General features: G+C 37.3%; 1 protein-coding gene and 1 long non-coding RNA gene across 2 annotated transcripts in view; one reads left to right on the forward strand and one right to left on the reverse strand.

Annotated features, from left to right (window-relative positions):
- Ddr (discoidin domain-containing receptor 2) overlaps window positions 1-22,466 on the forward strand; it is a 185,017-nt gene that overhangs the window by 143,855 nt on the left and 18,696 nt on the right. The window contains exons 10-16 of the mRNA XM_083058613.1: window positions 3,224-3,363; window positions 3,847-4,054; window positions 6,250-6,405; window positions 9,228-9,403; window positions 17,946-18,069; window positions 19,203-19,354; window positions 20,517-20,830. Coding sequence (XP_082914739.1) covers window positions 3,224-3,363; window positions 3,847-4,054; window positions 6,250-6,405; window positions 9,228-9,403; window positions 17,946-18,069; window positions 19,203-19,354; window positions 20,517-20,830 — 1,270 coding nt within the window. The remainder of the gene's footprint in view (window positions 1-3,223; window positions 3,364-3,846; window positions 4,055-6,249; window positions 6,406-9,227; window positions 9,404-17,945; window positions 18,070-19,202; window positions 19,355-20,516; window positions 20,831-22,466) is intronic.
- LOC145948981 (uncharacterized) overlaps window positions 1-22,466 on the reverse strand; it is a 68,109-nt gene that overhangs the window by 4,811 nt on the left and 40,832 nt on the right. The window lies entirely within an intron of this gene.

Here is a 22,466-nt window from a genome sequence, read left to right on the forward strand (position 1 = left end):
GGGCTTCGAAGCCAAACGTGTTCCGCAGCGCTACTCGAATCTGTTCCAATTTACATTTATATTGAACCGCGAGCTAGGCTGCAACCAGTCACCGCTGTTTACTCGCTTTCTAGATACATTTGTGTCTTTCCATTTACGCCATGGGACACCCTCGCGTACACTCGGCTACACCGAGACTTGTATATATACTTCCACCTTCTTAAACTTTTAAACCGGCAAAACTGCGTACAACCTCTCTCGACTCTCCTTAAACCGGAGAACACCGTCGTTCGGCATTTCTATACCAACGAAGACTTTTTCCCTCGGTGTCGAGATATTTGTGTGCCAGCATTTCCATTCGAGGTGCTTTTAACAATACTTTAGAAATGCTTCGCAAAGAATTATACAAGTAAAGTAAAAAAAAAAATTATAAATGTGAAGTTATTTATATGATTAATATTTTTGAATCAAATTTGCATAAATTTCTGCACATTATCACGCGCGCGATTTTTTAAACAATATTAATTTTATTTCATCAATTCTTTGTCAATTTATTTATAGCATTGCAAAGAAAGCTTTTCAATGTTGTAAAAACTTTTATTTCATCAAATAATAACAATATAGTATATCTTTCTTCCAACAAACTTCGTTTAATAAAATATCGATAAACGTTCGTAGCGGTTGACAGCTTGACATGGTCATCCTGATTCTGGTTTATGAGCATTGTACGCTTATAGCTCCAAAATGCGTTAAAGGGGAAAATCATTAACCGAGATGGAGGGGTATACCCACCTAGGGTGGTTATCTTACGATCCTCGTGAAGGTTCAGAATTGATGGTAGATAGCGACCGAAGGCGGCGACGACAGGAAACTGGAAACTATTTACTCGGGGGACGATATTAAGGGAGGAAGGGGGTTATATGAAAGCGGATAGGTCAGGACGATATAACGCCATCGCGCGGACCCGGTTATTGTTGAAAACGGAAGGGACGATCCCCGCAGTGGTAGTTGTCGCACGGGAAGTCGCGTGTGCGGGTACACAATGCAAACTGTGTGATTGAAAAATTCTCGTAAGTTTTAATATACTCTGAGATTCTTACGTCGCTACACAGAGATACGCCATAAGACAAATCTGCGATTTTCCCCAGACGTTGTCGAAATAGAAGAGCGACGAATGCAGATTCGAAATTAGGAGACCTTCGTTTCTCTTTCTTTTTTTTTTAGTCAGATCCCTGTTCGCTTTTTTCATCGAAAACTAGAGATTTTGTAATGTAAAGAACACATCTCTCTAAGGCACCAAAACGTAGGCTTTGTGTATTAATATTTCACGATACGTAAAAAAGATATCGAAGCAAAAGAGGAGAAATGATATTCAGGATTTGTAGTTATAAGAATGTATCAAATATTTTTAGCTTTTAAATTTGTTAAAAATTACAGATTCAAGGAGTCCAGAGTGTTAATCAAACTCGAGAATTAATAAATATTTCAATATTTTTAAAAAGCCAAATATTACAAATATTCAAGGATTAAAAAATCCAATTATCTACCGTAGTACATTCTTTTCGCAATAACGTGAGCTATTCAAATACTTTATTATCTATAATTTTTTTTTATTCTGTTGTTATTTATTAATTCCCCGGAAAGTACGGCACGCGATAAATGATGAACAGTAGTAATCCGTGTTTGTTTCAAAATGGAGAGGCACTGCAAGAGAGCGGCGCAGTTAGAGATTCTGAAGCCAATGTTGAAAGTAAAACAGAGAAGCGTTTCTGAGAAACGCATAATACGCCGCGCCGGCCAAGCTTTAAGGTTATTGCAGTCCATTTTCAATCCGCATATTCCCGCGGGACACGTGTATTTCCACATGTACTCATATAGTGGGATCTAATGGCGAGACTCGCGCAATAAGCCGCGCTACTGCTCCATATAGCTCGAAACTCTTCCGTATCGCGTACCACGTTGCTTCTCGCTTCCCATATACATATGTACCGAGTGAAACATTTCCGGGAGAAATGAAGCGAGAGAGGAACAGAAAGCAGGAAAACAAACTCGAAACGTAATTAACGTTTTCGGGGGAAGCATACGAGTCTCATGCGAAAGCTTAACTTGCGTGAATCTGAAACGGGTAATTTAAATTCTATTACGTGCGAACACTTTTGTGCCACTTCTCGCGCAGTTACGTAACAGAGAATGTTTTTGAATTTTTTAAAAGAAATTACGATAATGGTCACGTGCTCGCAAATTATTTAATAAGAGTTATCAAGTTACCCTCTTATTAAGTTATCCTCGTCCTAAAACGGCGGTATAGAGCACGAAATACTCTGCGGTTCCTCGAAGACTTTAAATTATACGAAACTTCTTTTAATATTATCTCATTGAAAATCAGATCTTATTAGATTTTAGTGGAAAAATAAGATCTTTTCCTTCCGCTCTCCTATATATAATCTATTATAATCTCTAATTGAAATTTAAATACATTGTCAGGTCATAGTTTCTATAAATTCTTACGTTTTTCGCTCTTATATTATATCTTTTATACAGCATGTCAAACATTTATCCGTACATTTGTACACGGAGTGTCAGACACGTGTTTTATTTCATGCGCTCATTTTCCGTTTACGCTATATTCAAATAAATTCTATGTCACGCACGAATTGCTTACTATTCGCGTTACAGATTTTTATTGTTTTGTTCATAGGAATGCGTATGCACATTGCGCACTCATAAATGGTCTGCCACATCATACAACCGACAGCGTAAACCCTCTTTTTAATTCAAACGCGCGGATCGGAATCTTTTTATATGATACATATAATCGCAATTTTTATATAGAATATGTTTTTGCGTGTGTAAGAGATAAAGTTGAAATAATGCATGTCAATTACCTTCAATTATCGTTAAAAAAATAACGTGCGAAAATCTGACGTGCAGAGATGGTTTATATAGGATGTACATATTTAAACTATAACAATTGGACATTTTTGGAAGCGTGTTTTTTTGTATCAATTTGAAGTTAATTTTTTATTAGTGAATTTATTTTCGATAAATTTCTCTAAACAAAAATCACCCACAAATTGATCAAATATATCCCTCGGAATTTTTTACCATCAATTCAAGACTATCCAAAAATCAGAAAATTTTATTAGCATTTCGTGCAGCTCTAGCCGACGGCGACACTTCATATCTTTTCAGCAGAATTCTCTAAAACTGAACGATATTGTAACGGATAATCCGTTTGTTCAAGGATATGAATGGGTCGGCTGGCGGAACGACACGCCCAATATGCTCGGACGTCCGGTGGAAATAACTTTCGAGTTCGACTACTCGAGGAACTTCACTGCCATACACCTACACATGAACAATTACTTCACCAAGGACGTGCAGGTATCGCCTTTCGCGCCGTTACCAGTATTATTTCGAAAGTTACGAGCTCCGGGAAACTACCGTAAATTTCACGATCACACATTTGGCGACGCCTCCGCGCTTTTAAGCGGTTTTAAAAACATTTCCCCGCGATTTACAGCACGGTGATTCTTGCAGCTCCGGCAGCACCGACTACCATCGGGCTTAGTACTTTCAGTATGGCAAAGTTTCAACGCCGAAGCTTCCGCCGAATTATTCCCATCCGCGCGCGGTTTATCTCTTTAAAACGTAGCACTCGAACATATAATGTGTATTCCTACTGCATGTATAAATAATAGTACTTCATATATCAAACACCCGGTTCTAATTCAATATGATTATTTGTCTCGCGATATTCTCGGATGAAGAAGCGATCTTCGATTTTCACCTCGTTCGAACGTAATCTAATAAATCGCTTCGTTACAGTTTCGTAAGATGCTTGATGTACACGATTTTTTTTCGCAGGTCTTCTCGTACGCAAAGGTTTACCTCGGCACAGGCGGTAACCAGTTCACCGGCGAACCGGTTCATTTTTCTTACATACCTGATCAGGTGCTCGAGCAAGCGCGGGAAGTCACCATAAAGCTGCATTCGCGCGGCGGCCGCTTCCTAAAACTGCAGCTCTACTTCGCGGCTCGGTGGATCATGCTCAGCGAAGTAATCTTCGAATCAGGTAAGAGAAGGATCAATCTACTACGCCGCATCTCGCGCGCGAATCGAGATTTATTTCCTAATTTATCTCCCGATGTTGCACCTCGGTGAAGAGCGAATTACTCGCGTCGCATCGCGAGATGCTCGAGAGTGATGGCGAAGTTAAGGGCCTTCGCGTCTGGGATTTCACTTTTCACTTCGTCGGTCGTCTTCTTGCATTTTGTAGACGCGCGATTTTAGTTAAACGGAAAAAATCAAACGGAGAAAAAGGTTCCAAAAAATCGAGAAATTGAAATCTAGAAATAGAACAGTTTCAAAGTATATCTTTTATCTCGGGCGCGCGCACACACAGTTCAGCATCCCGATTTCCAATTTTAAGCGACATACTTTCAACGAAGATATGAGCACAGCGATACTATAAAATAGTGGAAATCGTCCCCGAAGCTTGGAGAGAAAATTTATTTCAACGAAGATATAGTTTTAAGGAGCGGGGATACATGTAGCGTATAAGGATAAAATTATTTTATAAATTTGAACTTTTATTGAGTCCTATTAAGAATATGAAAAATATTATATAAGAAATTTAATGTACTTGAATAAAAATTGGAGAAGAAAAATCTTATTCTCTATTATTTTACTTTCACTATACTTTAAAGTTTCTATTGAAATAACGAACATTTATATGAACAAACTATCTTTTGCATTCACGTGCATAATTTAGTGTCGGAATTAATTAAGTAAAAAAAAGGGATATCATCAATACATCATATCCACTCTTAAAAAAGGTGTATAAAAAAAATCAATTAAGAACGTAGCAAAGTTTATTGTTGCTTTAATTCTCCATGATTGAATCTCGATATGTTCGTATTGATGAAAATCTCTCATTGAATAAAGATTATATTACAGAGATATCAGATCCACACACATTTTTCTTTTACGCTACAACTTTTACAATAACAGACTTGTAATGTGAATTTAAAAAATAAGTTCGTATTTTTCTTCACCGTACCTCAATATAGCTTAACAATTGTATTTCGTAGCATTGTGAAATCGATATTCTCTCGTAATCTCTCGAATTTGGTCAAGATAATTGAGTCCGCGCGCGGCACCACAATGGCAGCAGCAAAACGTAACTGTTACGGCAGCTTAGCCGAATGACTAGTTTATCCGACATCGATGTAACCGCATATCGATCACCGATATTTCTTTTAATCCGTCTCAAACGATCCGAGACGGAACTCAGCTGCCTGGTAATGCAAGCTTTCGAAAGTGTCGCTTCGTTGCACCGGTCCAGCCATCGCGGGAGTTGGGTACGTCGTTAATCATTCGACGTACACTTTGTGCGTTATTCCCCGTCCTCGACTGCGGGCGATAAGTTGGATCGACCAGAGGCAACCAATGTTCCTCGTCACTTGTATATACCATTATAACTCGTATTCACGTCGTACAAACGCTTGGTTGGACCGCACGTCATCGATAGGAAAAAAATATCATTCTTCTTGCCCTCTTCCCCTTTTCCCTTCCCGGCAATGGCATCGAGTTTTCCACCCGGGCGCGACGATTTTTTTTTCCGGCAAAAGCTCCGAGAGAGGCAATTTCGCCCCACCTCGTTTAATTTTCCTTTTTATGAATCGCGCGTACGAAAGCCCACGTCTAACTGCTCGAAAATTGAAATATTTCCTGGTGTCCATTAGTCGATAAACTGCCGCGGCACTAATTTTCAGCTTGCCTAACGGGGAAATTCCGGCTGCGTGTGACACGAATTAAATTCTGTTGCATGGTACGATATTTGTTTGTTTTCGAACGATCGATATAACAGAGTAGAAAACTATCCCCGAATACAAATGAAATTCTCGATGCCCCGCGTCGCGTGGCCACAAAGGCCACATTTGTACAATCCGGATGAAGTCATCAAAGGATACGACAGACATCGCGCGAAATTTAATTCCCTTTCGAGTGTTGCGCGTTTCATCTGATTTCTGATATCTCGCGATATCGAATTTACTTTTGTTTCGCAAACTACCTGCCGATTGATTTTATAACGTATTTAGTTTACAATTGAGTTCACTAATCGGCTTGATAATTCCCAACAGTAATGCTTCTCTGTGCCGTGATATATGTATTATACGTATGTATGTAGACGGGAAACTTTTTGTCTCAAATATTTAATACGCTTGACAAGCGTGGATTTCATTAGCTTTAATCCTGAATGCACAGTTATCTCCGAATGGAACAATACCGAGGACGAGGAGGCAAAGAACAAGAGTGCCATTGTACTGGCAACCGGCAGCCCCTACCAGAATAACGAGGGTCCACTACAGAGGGACGAAGTGAAGGCTACTTTTAATAAGGAGGAGAGCAAAGATAACACTTGTAAGTCTACTGTTCGATCTTTCCATTGTTATTCCGGTAAGTTACGTTCATAATTTTCCGCGTAATTGACGTGCTTTTCTCTTTTTTCTCTTATCATTTTTCACAGCAATGAGCTCGATATATTATGAGAAGATATTAATTTAAGTATCTTTTTATATAGTGCTTATCGTATTTTTTTGTGAATGTACATAAAATGATAATAATATTGCTTACAGAAGTGATTGAATTGAAAACTCGAGATTATAAAGTGATGGAGATTTAGGTAATAGAAAAGAGAAATGCAAATAAATTTTTATTTAAAATCCTTTTTTCTTTTAACCCAAATCTAGCCGTTCTAATCAAGCGATTCTAATAAGTAATCGAGACGTTAAATAATTTTGAATGCATTACACGTGACAAAGACAATTTGCATTTTCTTTTAGATTCGTGTCGAGGCATCAAAATTATGCGAAGTCAAAGAGGCAATAGCTTGCATCTCTAGAGAAATCTTCTTTCTGATACGCGACGTCGTTACACCGGAATTAATGGAAAAATGACGACGGTGGGACTAGAAAGCTCCGTGAAATCGAAAGAACTGTGCGAAAAAGTACATCGAGTAGTTCCATGGACGTTCTCGATTACCTGAAAAAGAAGCGTCACGAAAGAAAAAGAGCGATCGCTCTTGTCTCTTGGCCTCGTCGAGTTTGTTAACCAATAGAATGATACTTTTTTTTTATTTGCCTCACAACGGCAAATAAAAGCCGCGCAATTAACTTGATTAATTCCTTAACTCTCTCTATCTCTCCTCGTTTGATTGAAACGTAGTTGAGACGTAATATTAAGATTTCGTTAAAAGCAGCAGGATCCATGAATGAAACTTTTAATGCTAATTGATTACACTCAATATTCTCCGAGGCAAGATCGATGATGAACTAATTTGCATTTCTTCCTGCTGACGTTTCGCGAGCTGTATGGGGCAAAATTTTTCAATTACACAGTGACGATGCCGAAATTGTTGAAATTTCTTCTAAACTGTTGCCAGTTTAAAGCTCACATGCCCGTTCAATGTACGTCCGCATTCGTATATGTATGTACAACTACTCGAACTACTTGTTTGCGTGTTCGCCGAAGGAAAAGCGCAAGAAAGCGGGTCGAGGCATTTATGTTTTCTCGCTTGAAAAGCGCGACGTACCTAACGCTCTCGTTACATATTATACCGCGTAGAAAAGTACGTATGTACGCCAACACGGGCAATAATCTGGGAGTTGGTGAAGCAAGCGTTGCACTCGGAAAATTAGAAAGAATAATGTTACGCTTTTTTTTTCCTCGTCAACCGGTCTTCTACAACATTATGCTAAAACTAACATACGAAAGAAACAGAACTGAACCATTAAAAAATCCGGAAGACGTGAAATTTTTTGATCATAGATGTATTCCCAGACGAAAAGCTAACTGATATTTTTATTTGAAAAGACGAAAGACATTCTAGTATGTGTTATTGATCGTTTTGAAAAAGTTTATCTCTCTTTGATTTGGATCTTTGCTCATAAATTATTTTCTTTTATAGAGAAATAAAAGATAAATATTAATTTCTTTTTGCATTATTAATAATTATTTTATTTGTCTCTATCGATGATTTTAATATCATTTGTTAAAAAAAAAGATATACTAGTAAACAGTATTAAGCATAAACTAGAATTTTATCTTGTATATTCAAAATGAATATTAAACAATTATATTATAAAATTTATCATCGCGAGAAATCTTAATGATTTATTAGATTGCTTGTCTCTTTATTGATTTATAAAATACTTAAACGATGATCAGGTTGCTGTGGTGGACTATGAGAGCCATCAGCGTATATTGTTTTTGTTCAACCGGGCACTGATCAAACGTGATCTAGTTACGAGCTTCGTGATGAACGCAATCATCATTATCGTTCCATCGTGCATTATGCAAGGTTACCTCGACGGTATTATCCACGGTGATAGGTCATGTTGCTTGATGCATCAAGCATCACGGCCGAGTGAATCCGCTATCGCGTACACCCGCGGATCAGCTGTCCGTCGCGACATCGAAATATTATTAATGGAAAATTCTTTTGTTCTCTGTACAGCTCTTCCTATCTTTTTCTGTCTCTTCTCTCTATCTTTGTCTTGCTGTTATCAATATTCCACTGCTTGATTCCAAACGCGATCAATCGTCACAATTCTTTCAAAATTTATCAACTGTAATAAAAAAGCGAGGCTAATTCTTTTCAATTAATGAAGGACGTTGATCTCAGGTAACTATATGCTTGAATTAATAAAAAATTTATTTATTGAATTACTATATATTAAAATGATTTTTTTATAAAAGAGATAGGATGTGTGTATGTACGTGTGAAATTGGCGTATCACTTCGTGGAAGCGAAATTGTATCTTATATACACAGAGATAAGAGAGAAAAAAATTGAAATAAGAGGGAAATATTTTTTAGAGATGAAAAGAAGATACTAGCCTAACAATAAATAATCGTTTAAATAAAACGGAGAGAGATTTTATTAAATAATTATTTATCGATCTTGTTAAAAATTTACTTCAAATCCTTAACAGTAATCAGTTGAGAGATGTCATGATTAATTAATGTTAACTAATCATCTTTAGAGCTCGTATATAAGCCAGTGACAATGTGGAAGATCACTAAGCTTGTAACTGTTAATCGTTAAGCTAATCGATTTTCTCCGTATCCCTGAACATGACGAATGCATCTGTTTACTACATATACATGTCTAGTTGCATATGTACTGACACTGACTGTGTGTATGTGCATACCCTTCGTATATACATATATCCACTTCTCAGTTTCAGATAAGAGCAAGGAACCGGAATCGAAGCAGTTTGTCGGATTAGTGATCGGCATCCTGACGACCGTAATCGTGATGTTGCTCGCAGCTATCATGTTCATCTTTTATCGGAACCGTAGGCTTAAAGCTGCTCTTGCACCGTCGACTTTTTACGATCAGCAGGGTGATCTCAAGGTAATTATAAAATTAGAACTACTACATATAATCTGATATATATTGACGTGTCTATATATATATTTATATCTTAATTTATTATTTATTATTAAGATGTCAAACTATCTATATATATAAAGAGAGCTCTCCAGATTTATTCTAAGAAAACTATTTTTGTTATATTATCATGTAAAATCGTCGAGATTAAAAAGATTCGTAAAACTGGAGGAGTTATTTTATAAGATTAAAAGAGATTTTCTCGATAGATTTTGTAATAGATATAATAATAAATATAATATATATAACAATTTAATAATAAATGATGCAATATATATAAGTAAAATTTTTTGTAAATTCTTGTATCGCAAAATCGTTTCTTGTTACTTAAGAATTTAATTCTGGAAAGCAGAATATAAAATGTTATAATACTATTCAATATAGAAAATAATCTTGTTTTTCAAATCATCACGCGTCATTAAGTAGGAGGACGAAAATTGAAAATAGTCGGAGAATCAAATACTGAATGGCGCGAGAATGCTACGGCGAATTCTCTCAATGCTTTCAATTTGAAATGACAATTTGTAAATGACAATCAATTCTATTCTTCAGTCGCGATTTTTCTTTACGCGATTCCCGATCTGGTTTAACACGCCGGAGATTCTCGCCTCTGGCTCTAATAAACCGAACAGGCACCTCTATTTACTTTACGCTTCCAGGTCACTTTACGGCGCTTTTGAGCAATCGCGCAAAACAGCTTATACTTACCTATTACGTACATCGGTTTAGATACGAGCGTACGTAACTAGAGAGGAAAATGCGACGATCAAATATTTTCTTTAAGGCAAAGGCGCAAACGAGATCGCGCTAGGACGATTAAAGGGACGCTCCGAGATTGTTCGTTGTATGTTCTTATCGCGATTTCTTTTTTTTTTTTTTGCGATTGTCGGACGCGCTTAACAATCGTGAAATTTATGTATTGGATTATACTAAAATATTTATTCTTTCGCATGTGTGTGTGTGTGTGTGTGGATTGAAACAATAATTGCGTCCTTATGAAAAATTGATACGGCGATAAACGATGGAGCGGCTTGATTGTAGCGATAAATAAATAGCCATAGTACATGATAGACATTAATTCTTTCCCACTGCAATACAATGCATGGAATGAATAAAAATAAGAAATATTTCTTGCAATGCACGAACGACGATATTTTTCTCCGACGTCGCATTCCACCGTAATGTTCTTCCGCTGAAAACGGTTTTCCGGCGAAAGAGACGTTTCACTCTCGCACCTCGTTCTAACGCGGAATGTCTAACTTTGTCGTAAATTCCACTCCGACTCTCCTACAGAACAACAAGAATTATTAACGTCGCGTTTACCGCCCTCGTCGGTGGACAGTTTGTACGACTTTCACAATGTACGGTCTATAACATTAGAACCCATATCTCTTTTCTCATTCTCTCGGAGAGAGAGAACGTCTATAATAATAATTAATTCCCAAAGACAGATTTATATTATTTATAAGAAACATAAATTTAATTAATTAATTAATAACCGACTTTTGTACACTCAAGATAGGATCGCTCGCAAGGAAAAAAAATGTTAAAAAGAAAAAAACGATGAACGAAGCGTATACACGCGTACCTTTCATTACTTGATTAGCCCGCTGTTATATAAGTACGAAATCAGACCAACGATTTGTGATAGTTGGTGCAAGATAACAGGATAAAAAGTGAAGATTCTACACGAAGTAATGTCTATAGATAAAACTGCTGTCCGTAGAGGAGGCGAGAAAGTAAAGGATGAGGAATAAAACGTTAGAGAAGAGAATTGAGCGTGTTACGCAAAAAGTTAATACTTGGGCCGAATCGAGCGAGGAAAGTGAGAGGCAGACGGAGAAAAGAAGGAGAGTCCTGAGAACTTGGCGTATGTTTACCAAGCCACTGTTGTTCTAACCGGATTAATAACAAAGTGAAGTTTGTTCGCAGAAATGGACAGCTCCGGTGCTTTCTCATCCTTTTTCGCGGGATATAGCGCAAGACAGTAATTAACGACTTGCTGAACGATGAGAAATAATGAGTGCCAGACAGTTGAGCTTGCAAACCCTCGAAGCTTTCCTAACTTAACTGTTTGCACTTGGCGAAGACGACTGCAGAAACGTACGGAGTGACAGTCGACGATTAATAACGACGCTAACAACCTATCGAAATAAATTGAAGACTCGCAGTGGCGACATTAGCTATCAGGGACTAATTAGTCACACTCGGTCACATTTCATTCGGTTCATTATTAATAATGATAAATGAAGTGAAAGAAAATTCCAGGAATCGCGAAGTTATTGAACAAATTTGTCTTTTATTATTACCAGATCTTGCAATAAAATAATTTATCTCAATCGCATTTGTGATACACAGAAAAAAATAAGAATATTCGCATACGTTTAGCGAACGATGCACATTATAAAATTAATTAAGCACGTGCAACAATCTACGGCTATCAATAAATATGAAGAAGCAAAGAGCTGAGCACGCTTATAATATTTTTCATCCGCCTGGCGAAGCTTGAACAGACGCGCATGAAATCACCTTCCCGCCTTACCATACATCACTCCAAGGTATTCTTCGACAACCCAATATCGTCCACGGCTAAGTTTTTACCAACCACCAAGGAAGTGCACGGATAGTCGAGCTGACTCCACTTAATTAAAAGACCTGCCAGGATGGCCGTATTGCGACGTCGTCGTCGAGAAAAAGACGTGCGTTATCTTCGTCGTTCACCCGCCGCTAAGCGGCGTCATATATACTCCAAACGCCTTCTTCTCGCTCATCCTCGTCTCGGGCTCTCTTCTTCTTCTTCTTCTTCTTCTCCCTGCCCTCGCTTCACGTTCCCAGCATTAGCCACCTGCTACTTGTCCCGTCTTGAAACTGCGCGAGGCAGCCCGATTTTCCCCTCTTGGAAATGACCCTATTGCCCCTTGTATAACCTGCGACCCATGTCGACTCTCCAGAATGGCAGACTATGTCTGCCAAGTAGAAACCGCTGTCAATTTATCGAGCAACATGGGTCACAAGAAGAACAACGTTTTCGCTTGTCCTCACTTTCCTCGCGTACACCTGATTCAGTTCCGACAAAACGACTGAACATCCATGGCTTCTTAACCACATTGGAAACATCGACATTTTTTTCCAAAAGACCTTCTTTGTTGGACGCTTCTTAGTGTCATTAATTTAATAGTCGGCAATTTACAATAGCGTCTCATTAATTAAATATTATATTGTCGTCTATAACGGTATTTAATTAATTAATCTCTCTATGACTGTAAAATATAACTTATTAATCATTGCAGCGCTATCGTTGCTGCCGATCACGAGTAATTTTGTACTCAAAAATGCCATTCTTTACGCAGTGCATTTTTATTTTTCGACTCGTCAAATTTCGATGCATTCGAATATCCATCCCGCCGCCAAAGCTGATCTCATTTCTTTTTTTTTTTTCTTTATACGAAGCCGAATCCTCGTAGCTAGGAAAACGGACGCAAGATACCGACGATATATCGAACATCATGGATCGTGAAAACTAAACTTTGTTTCGCGAATGACATTATATCGATCCGTCTGATCCCATTTAGAACGAGTATGATGGAAGAACCTCTCTTTTTTGACTCGGCAGCTCCATCGGTCTGCTTTAAAACGTTGAAGGGAAACTCCGTGGGATAGTATATCGCTTAAAGCTGCGTGAAGTGTTGTGCTTTTTTTCCCTCTTATCCGAGGATTTACGATGCAGCAAATTCTTGTTCCAGATTTCATTGCGTGAGATTATTCAATTTACGTAAGCGTCCATCCGCGCGTTACAGGTCAAGCTATTCTTCAGCGATTAGCGAATTAAATACAAATTATATGACGGATAAAAGTATGATAACAACGTGCATATTACATTGTATAAATAATATTTTGTCGAAATAATATCTTTGTTATGATCATCTCTTTCTGTCTCTGATAGGGAAAAATAAATATTGGGTTGTTCGGAAAGTCTTTCGTTTTTTTCACATACAATTTGTATGTAAAAAAAAACGAAATGACTTTTCGAACAACCCAATATATCTTTATTAAATGTTTATTGAAAATGGAATAACAAATTCCATGCATCTAATCAATTTATGAAAATAATATCATAAGAATAAAATATCGAATTATCTACGTATCAGTGCGTCGCGATAAATAATCCCATTAACGACATTGCTTTAAGAGTACGTATATGAATCGTATGCATTACGATATATACAATTGTAATGGATAAACAAGTACGTGCGTAATTTTATCCGATAATTTATTATTATCGAATATATGATGCATCCTGATTGTGACGCAGCTCTGTGAAAGCGCATTTATGCGCAATTGCATTCGCGTGGAAAGAGCGAATGACGAATGGGATTGGAGGAGAGAGGACCTCGTGCAAAAGTGAGTAGTAATGCGATTATATCGACTTTAGCCTAGGGGGGAGGTTGAATAACGATACCAGAAACAATCGAGCGAAAAACAGATTATTTTAATTTATAAAGCAACAAACTCTCTCTGATTTTCATTCCCTGGAATCCTAACCGCAAGTTCGATGTGCATGTATGCATGCATATATGGAGATAATTCAATGGCATGAGAATTAATTATTTGTCGGAGAAGTGGGACGGCATTTATGACGGAATCATCAAGAGAAACGGGACTTTTGCGAAAAATTTCGAGACTGCTATACATTTATTTTGGAAATTTAAAACGCATTGCTACTAAGTTAAAATTACTGAAAAAATCTGGATGTATTAATTATATAAGATCTCTCTCTGAGAGGGAGACAATGTTTCGGCAATAACGCCAAAACTAGAAAGAAGACGGGACTGCGTTAATTAAAAGCAGATTGGCGCTGTAAAAAATTAATAAAAAAATATGAAACAAGTAAAACGCGTGAGAGACACTTTGGGACAGAGTTGGGAAACGTGCGAACAGCTGGACGGGTCGCAACCTTTTCAGAAAAGAGGCAAAGATGTACTCATGGTAATGAAAATGGCAAAAAGCACTCCGGCGCTAATTAATGGAGGATCGTTTTGTGCTCGGCATCTTCTCGCTGGCACTTTAGGGATTTCATCGGAGTAAACCTGTTTCACGATTTCGATTCTCGTTTCCGTCTCCGTGCTCAGCACGTTCCCCTTCGTATCGCACTGTTTATATTTCTGGCGGGCTGCATTAATGAGTTTAATATTTTTCTCGAATTAGTACGGCATACACGTAGATGCACGTAGAAAAAAGTAATATACAAATATCGAGCGCGGCGCTCATCGCGCGCGTTATATGTATATAAATATAAACACACAAAATATATATCGCGAAATATCAACATTTCCAACATTTTCTCGTTTTATGCACGTTCCTCTTTTTCCGCGTAATAAAATCGCGGTGCTTTAATCGAGTAACAATATTGCGCAAATCGTACGTGCGCGATGACGAAGAGAGCAAGATACCTCGCTCTTGTCAAAATTAGATTTCACGTCCTATATATTCCCGCAAATTGACGGGAATCGGTATGCGTAAATTACCAATAATCCACTCAATTTATTAAATGCACCTTTAATTCAGCCGCCTCGTTAAAAGATTACTCGACGCTATCGTTTGCCGATCTCGTAATCGCGGTTGAATTCGATATGCGATTAGTATGCGGGCAAACACGCAATATCTCTGAACAAATACGCCACTTCGATAAATCTCGCGGAACATGTACGTGCGTTTTAGCTATATATATATATATATATATATATATATATATATATTTCTCTCGCTCTTTTTCTCTCTCTCTCTCTATCTATAGCATCGGTAATTTATTTCGCCAGGCGATATTCTGTTCGGAATACCAAACTTAAGAAAAAAAAGATATCAAAGCGATCTCTCTTTCGGCGTCAGACAATACCGAACAACTGATACGCTGATAAAAGCATTCTATGACCGATGGAACGTGTCCGGATTTGCGAAGAGGGTCACAGACACATGGATTTGCGCGCGGGGTCCCTTTACACTTTACACGGTCGATTGATATACCATACATGAGAAGAAAAGACGCCGGATTATTTCGCATCTGACGATTCTCTGTCGACCCATTGAAAGAAATATTTGTTCCCTGTAAAATCATTATTAATATCGGAAAAAATCTTTGTCCCCGAGCTTAATCGTCGGACACACACAAGTGATGATCTTATAAACGCATTATTAAACGACCGCGAAAGAAAAATTTTCATCAAACGCGCCCGCGTTAAATATGCAGCTCATATACTTGTAAAAATATTACAGCCATGAACTCGGTAAACCTTATTATCTTAAGGTTGTTTAAAGTTTAAACTGGATAATATAAAAAGGCAATGAATAAGTCCACCCGATAGCGAGGTGTTTATTTTTAAAACTTTATTTTCTATCGTTAAAAATATAATCGAGTTATTTCAGGTTGTTCCATATATCATCGTCGACTTGTTATAATGCTTCCACAACTTTATATATTAATAAATTCTTAATAGTCACCTATCTCTCATACACACCTCTCTTTTCTCTTCGCTCTCGGATATGTATGACGTACGTTCTAACAGTCAAGATTTTACGCTGCACCGGCGATATGAAAATAAACTTTTAATTACTTCAACAATAAATGTCAAGAGTCGTGCAACATCTCTCAATCGTGCAATTAGACCTGATTAAACCGCTGATTTGTTATAATCAAGCATCCATCCAAATCAATCGTCCCATTAATACTTAATAACTACGAGTCGGAATTCTGATTTCATTGCATCATGAATGGCATCATATTTGCAAATAGTTACATCGCGAACTATTTGCGCGATGATAAGCAAAGCCGTTTCGTACAAATTGGATACCACATCTTTCGAGTAACAATAATACTTCCACAAACCGAGGTCATTTCAGCATCCGATCAACGAGAACGAGATGTCGACATCGCTTTAAATGCCCGAGCATAAGGGCCGCGGGAAGTCGCGAACAGGACTTTAGATAGTCCTAATGGAGAAAGAAATGTTAGATGGGTAAGGCCAATGGGGCGAAAAGCGGACTCTCGTACTAGAAACGCGAGCGATCGGGAAAGATAGAAGCGACGGGGATGACGCAAGTGTGCACATACGTGTGTGTGCATGTACTTAGGCGAGACAGTGCAAAAGAGGGCGGGAGAGTAGTGAGATTCGCGTAGAATCCCGATGGCTAAGTGGTTATCTTATCTTAACGGCCGCGCGGCGCAGCATCTCACCAGTCTGGCACCCTCTAACATTCCCTAAACGGAAATTAACACCCAACCCTACGCGAGTCAGCCTCGACAGCCACGCCGGCGGCGTCGCAAAAATCAATGGATATTATATCGCCACTCACGCTCACAGGCATATATACGCGATTCTCATCGCGAGCCTCTTATCGTCTGCGCGAAAAAGAGTGGAAAAGTCGGGCGTGCTCCCCCTTGATGTGTCTGCAACACCCTGGATTGTTTGTTATAATAAAACTGCTAATTTCCTGAGATGGCATGTCGCTGGCTTGATCGTCCGGCAGTCCAGGGGCCCTCGTAAGGCTTGCGAACCGAGATAAAGGCGTTCGGGGAGGAAGTGACGCGAGATAAGAGTCTTTACGAGTGAGCACCAGCGATCTTACGTTGCGTTTTAGACGAAAACGCCATGACGAATCCCGTTAATGGAGAAACGCGAAGAGTATAGTGTGTTTGACGGTGTCAAAAATACCTTGGCATTAATATACCAATTGTTTGTCGTGACTTCTATTTAATACATATTCAGACATCCAAATTTGACGTGATAAATTTTCGCCAAGTTTGATCCATTTTTAATTATTATCTGTCTCTCGAATTTTTAAAAGAGTCGAATTTTCTCACGTGAGAATAACATGATATATTATAGATAGGAAATTATCTGATTCTCATCTGGGAATTCGTCTGTTTTGTACGTATATTAACGTAGCTGGAATAAAAATTCCCTTAAATAGAAAATAAAATTTTTAGTATTAGAAAATAAATAATATTTGTGTAATATTTAAATCTAAATTCTTTTCAAGTTTATAGAACTTCCGAATAACACAAGAGAGTCATTTCCTCTGTGTGTCGATGATAAAAATATAAGTTTGTACTACCCTTCACATATTTATTTACTATATACGATATCGTGTGCCGCGAGTGCTGTAAAATAAAATTCCGCGATCGGCAATACGTAACAAATCAGTAGGCCATATATTCGCTCTGTACTTCGGCAATACCGAATACAACAATAATCAGACGCGCGCAACCTCTTGGGGAAAACCCCCCCGTGTTTCCATCCCCCCGTTTTGCCGGTTATATGAATATTCTGAGGAGAGAAAGCAAGAGCACAGAGAGCGAGCGGAGCGAGAAAGAGGATGGAAAATAGGAGAGGAGACACAGAAGGAGAGGGGTATTAAACCGATAACAATATATCGCTTTTACCACGCGATATACCCGGCGTGTGCATAAATGTCAGGTGCATTAACGATAACGCTCGATATTCGGTCGCAGGTCTCCGTGCCGGAGGAGGGCGAGGACAAGGGACCAATTTGCCCCCCGCTTCCAGCGCAATATCAACCAGCCGCCTACAGCACCACGACGCCGCAGTTGCACAAAACCGTCACGGATTACACCGGTTGGTACCAACATTAAAAGACGTACATACATTTTAAGTATTTCTTCGTTTCGCGTTTATTCGCTCAGGTTTTGCGATCGTTAAGGTACACGTGTCGCACAGATACACGCGTTTTTATCTGGAGAGTCTATCGCACAGATTCAATTAATAAAAACTTCTTTTGGACGTTTAATTTTTTTCACTAACGCAAACGCTTCTATTTTTATTATTTCTCTATTATTATATTTATTTTTCATTTATTTATTTATTCTTTGAAATACATTCGGACGTATTTTCTCGATGATTGGCGATATATATCTGTCAGATATCGGTAATTGAAATAAAATCCTGATCAAAGTTGATTCGATAGTCTTTGGTGATAATATCAAACATCGATTCGCGTTCTCCATTACGTTCGAATTCACCGAAGACGTTTTCACTTCTGTATCCGTCTCGACTTCGACACGGATAGTTTCGTAGTTATCGCGGGGAATTCTAACGGCCTGTCCCGAGTGACGGTCAAGCCGAGGTTTCGAATCTCTGCGCTTCTGGTTTCGCCACCGCTGCACAACGTAGTTGGAATAGTCGACAAACTATTCCGTTGCATCTCGTAGTTGGCACAGCTTGCTGGACACAACACTGGCCAGCCCACGGTCTGTAGAGAAACTGTTTGCCGCGACCTTGTTTAATCGAATTAGACCGGGGTCTTTGATTAATTAACTGAAGCAACAGCACGCTGTCACTCATTGACGGATCGATATTCAATTTTTTAGTTTTGCAAATGTCACAACTTCTGCACTGACTAAGCTCGTGAGAACCGAGACCCAGCAATAATACTGTAATAAATTGAAATGGAGACATTCTCTCTCTCTCTCTCTCTCTTTCTCTTCTCGTTGCCCGCGAGTTTGCAAAAGTACTTTATTCGCTGCAGTTGGCTTATGAGTTTCGCGGTACTGGCACTCGGAGCCTCGTTAAAAAATGGTAACGATCTTCCGAGACTTTGAAACTCGATGCGAAAGAATGAAAAGAGAAAAAAAGAGACGTTGTTGGGGGCGGCAATTTTTTCTCGTCGACGACGCGCTACAGCGTCGTGATTATGTTTTTTAACTTTGTCAAATTTCTCCTTTCCCGCTTTGCTTTGCCGACTCGGACAGGGATCACCGAGGTACAGCCGGTTATTCCGCTCTTGCTTAACTCGACGATCAATCTTGCCAGGCCAATTCCGGCGGTCCAAGAATATCCGTCTAACCCGCCGCCCATACCACCTCCCCCGGAAAAGTATTACGCCAGTACGGAGATCTGTAAGGTGAGTCGCAAAAATGTACGGTAGACATGCGATCCCGGGCCGATTAAGTTTTCCTGTAGCATTAATGCCAGGTACTTCGGACACGAAACTATGTCAAACGCCGTCTCGTGACCGTCGGATCTCCGTCACGATCGCTGAAAGGGAGGCAACCTTGTAAAACCAGCCACTGGGGCTTATGTAAATCACGAGGTTAATTCGAATATTATACCGCTTGACTTTTCAATTTTCGCTCTCTATGCCTTTCTAAACTGATTTAACGTATTTTAAGGAGATATTTCTCTTATGACGATAAAGCGCGGGATGTGAAATTGTTGCAGAAATATTATTAATATTGCGTATCGAATAATTTTTTTATATACAAAAGTTACTCGAAATATTAATTGTAAACTTTTTTTTATGCTGGAGAATATCTCTTTACAAAAACCAGGATATATAACAAATTATATGCTGCATAAAATATATTGTATTTCGATTGTATGATTGTATCGATTCCATCCTAATCTCGTTTTCAACGATACTTGTTTACTCTGCACAATATGCACGACGCAAAATACTTTATCCTATGAATTATGAGGATTAATGATCGAAAAACGAGGAAACAACGGGGTACTATCAATCATAACTACTGCGAAGAAAACGTCTTTCGTGGGCATACACAAATTATAGAGCGATAATGTAAAGGGAATGGTTATTGATTATGGTAGTTTCATGAGAAGTACATATATTGTTTGATTATACTATCAAATCCGATCAATTTATGGGAACGCAGATATAGTGAAACAGATATATTTCTCGTTCGCGTGATTACATTTCACATTATTTCACGATTATTATAACATATTTAATGCCACATACATATATTTATTAGTCAAGATATAATTTTTCAATGTTTTATGTATATTATCTTGTAAAGCACGTAATCAAAAACTAATCTTATCTTGAATTAATATTATCTCGTATTCCATTTTTTTATAAAAAAAAATATGTATTTTTATTTATTTATATTATCGTATTAGGCAATATATTTTTTATATTTTTTTAAGGGATTTTTATTCGATAAATAAAAGTAAAAATATTTGCTTCGATTGTCGAGTTGTCGATTGTTAAAATTATAGTGATCGACGAAAAATAATCATGATCATTTTCGCGTGTATCATCGCAGAGTCCTTTACCACCACTGCCACCCTCGCCGACACCGAGCACCCCACCCCCGATGAGCGCGAAAGCCTCTAGCAGTATGACTAGTTATAGCCCGGAAGATATGCTCACAGAAGAAGAAGAAGAAATACCCGAGTGTATCCTCGATTTTCCGCGAGAAAAACTCAACATCGTTGAAAATCTCGGCTGCGGATACTTCGGCGATGTTCACCTCTGCGAAGTCGATAGATTTCCTGGATATGATGAGATCTTCAGGAATACTTCTAGCGATTTGGTTGTTGTTAAATCCTTGAAACCAGGATCTTCCGATGCTCTTAGGTAAGAATCATTTTCTTAATTAAGTTTCATATACATTTTTTCTGTGATTTAAATAAAAATATAAGAACTGTCAGTTTTTTATATATACAAGATTAAAGTAATTTCAAATAATTTTATTTTGCTATACGAATTGTCTATGAAAAGTCAAAAAAGATTCTTTATACGATCGCAGAGTACTTTCATTGACCTATACTACTTACATTTACTACATTATTTTATGTCACATTTTGCATTTAACTTTTTAATTCATGATGTCCAAATTAATTAATATTGCTTATTATTTATTATTATATGTATTGATTGGTAGTATTTTTATTGACTTATATTATTTTCATTGATCTACACTACTTTCATTGACCTATACCACTTATATTTACTACATCATTATTTTATATCACTGTTTTGCATTTAATCCCTTAATCATGATGTTCAAATTAATTAATTTTGCTTATTATTTATTATTATAAATATTAACTTGTAATATTTTATTGATTGATACTACTTATATTGACCTATACTACTTACATTTACTACATTATTTTATGTCACTGTTTCTTATTTAACCTTTTAATCATGAGAGAGAGAGAGAGAGATATATATTCAAATTAATTAATATTGTTTATTAATTATTATTATAAATATTAACTTGTATTATAAATATTAACTAATATTTGTATTAATTTATATCACTTTTATTGATCTACACTACTTTTATTGACCTATACTACTTACATTTACTACATTATTTTATGTCACATTTTACATTTAACTTTTTAATTCATGATGTCCAAATTAATTAATATTACCTATTATTTATTATTATATGTATTGATTGGTACTATTTTTATTGATTTATATTACTTTAATTGATCTATACTACTTTCATTGACCTATACTACTTACATTTATAACACCATTATTTTATATCATCGTTTTGCATTTAACTCTTTAATCATAATGTCCAAATTAATTATTATTGCATATATTATATTGCATTGTTTATTATTATTTATTATTATAAAAATTATTATGAGAATTATTATAAGAATTAATTTGTAATATTTTTATTTAGACTACTTTCATTGACTTACACTACTTTAAGGAGTCGATAATCATTATTTAAAAAATGTTTTATATGTGCGTATGTGTGTGTGAAATATTATCTTTTTTACATTATGAGAAATTGTATTATTTACTAATGAATAACAAATGTTATATAATAGCATATATAATAGCGTATAATTTTTTACATCTATTATATTCTATCAATTGCTACCAATATAATAAAAGATCCGCCTGATTAATTTTAATTACACTTTGCATTTCTACTATCGCGCTAAAGACATCAAATTGTGCTTACTTTTTAATAAACGTATGCATTTTATACGGAGCTTTGATCCTCGAAAGAAGACCACGTATAATGAATAAAAGTAAAAAACGAAAGTACGCAGTACAGATCCGACGATAAAAAAATTAAATTCCGATAGATTATATAGAGCGCCGCATTTAACGGCGCGTAATTCAATAATAAACGAGACAAAGTGATTCCGAATGTAATGACACGCGTATTAAGTAGATGCGGCCGGATAATGCGGAAGAGCTTTAAGCGATCGATGATTAGCATGTAATCGAATTG

This window comes from Prenolepis imparis, unplaced genomic scaffold, assembly GCF_030444845.1.
Source record: "Prenolepis imparis isolate NDT839.2.m4 unplaced genomic scaffold, iyPreImpa1.0 SCAF_2, whole genome shotgun sequence".
NCBI classification, from domain to species: Eukaryota; Metazoa; Arthropoda; class Insecta; order Hymenoptera; family Formicidae; genus Prenolepis; species Prenolepis imparis.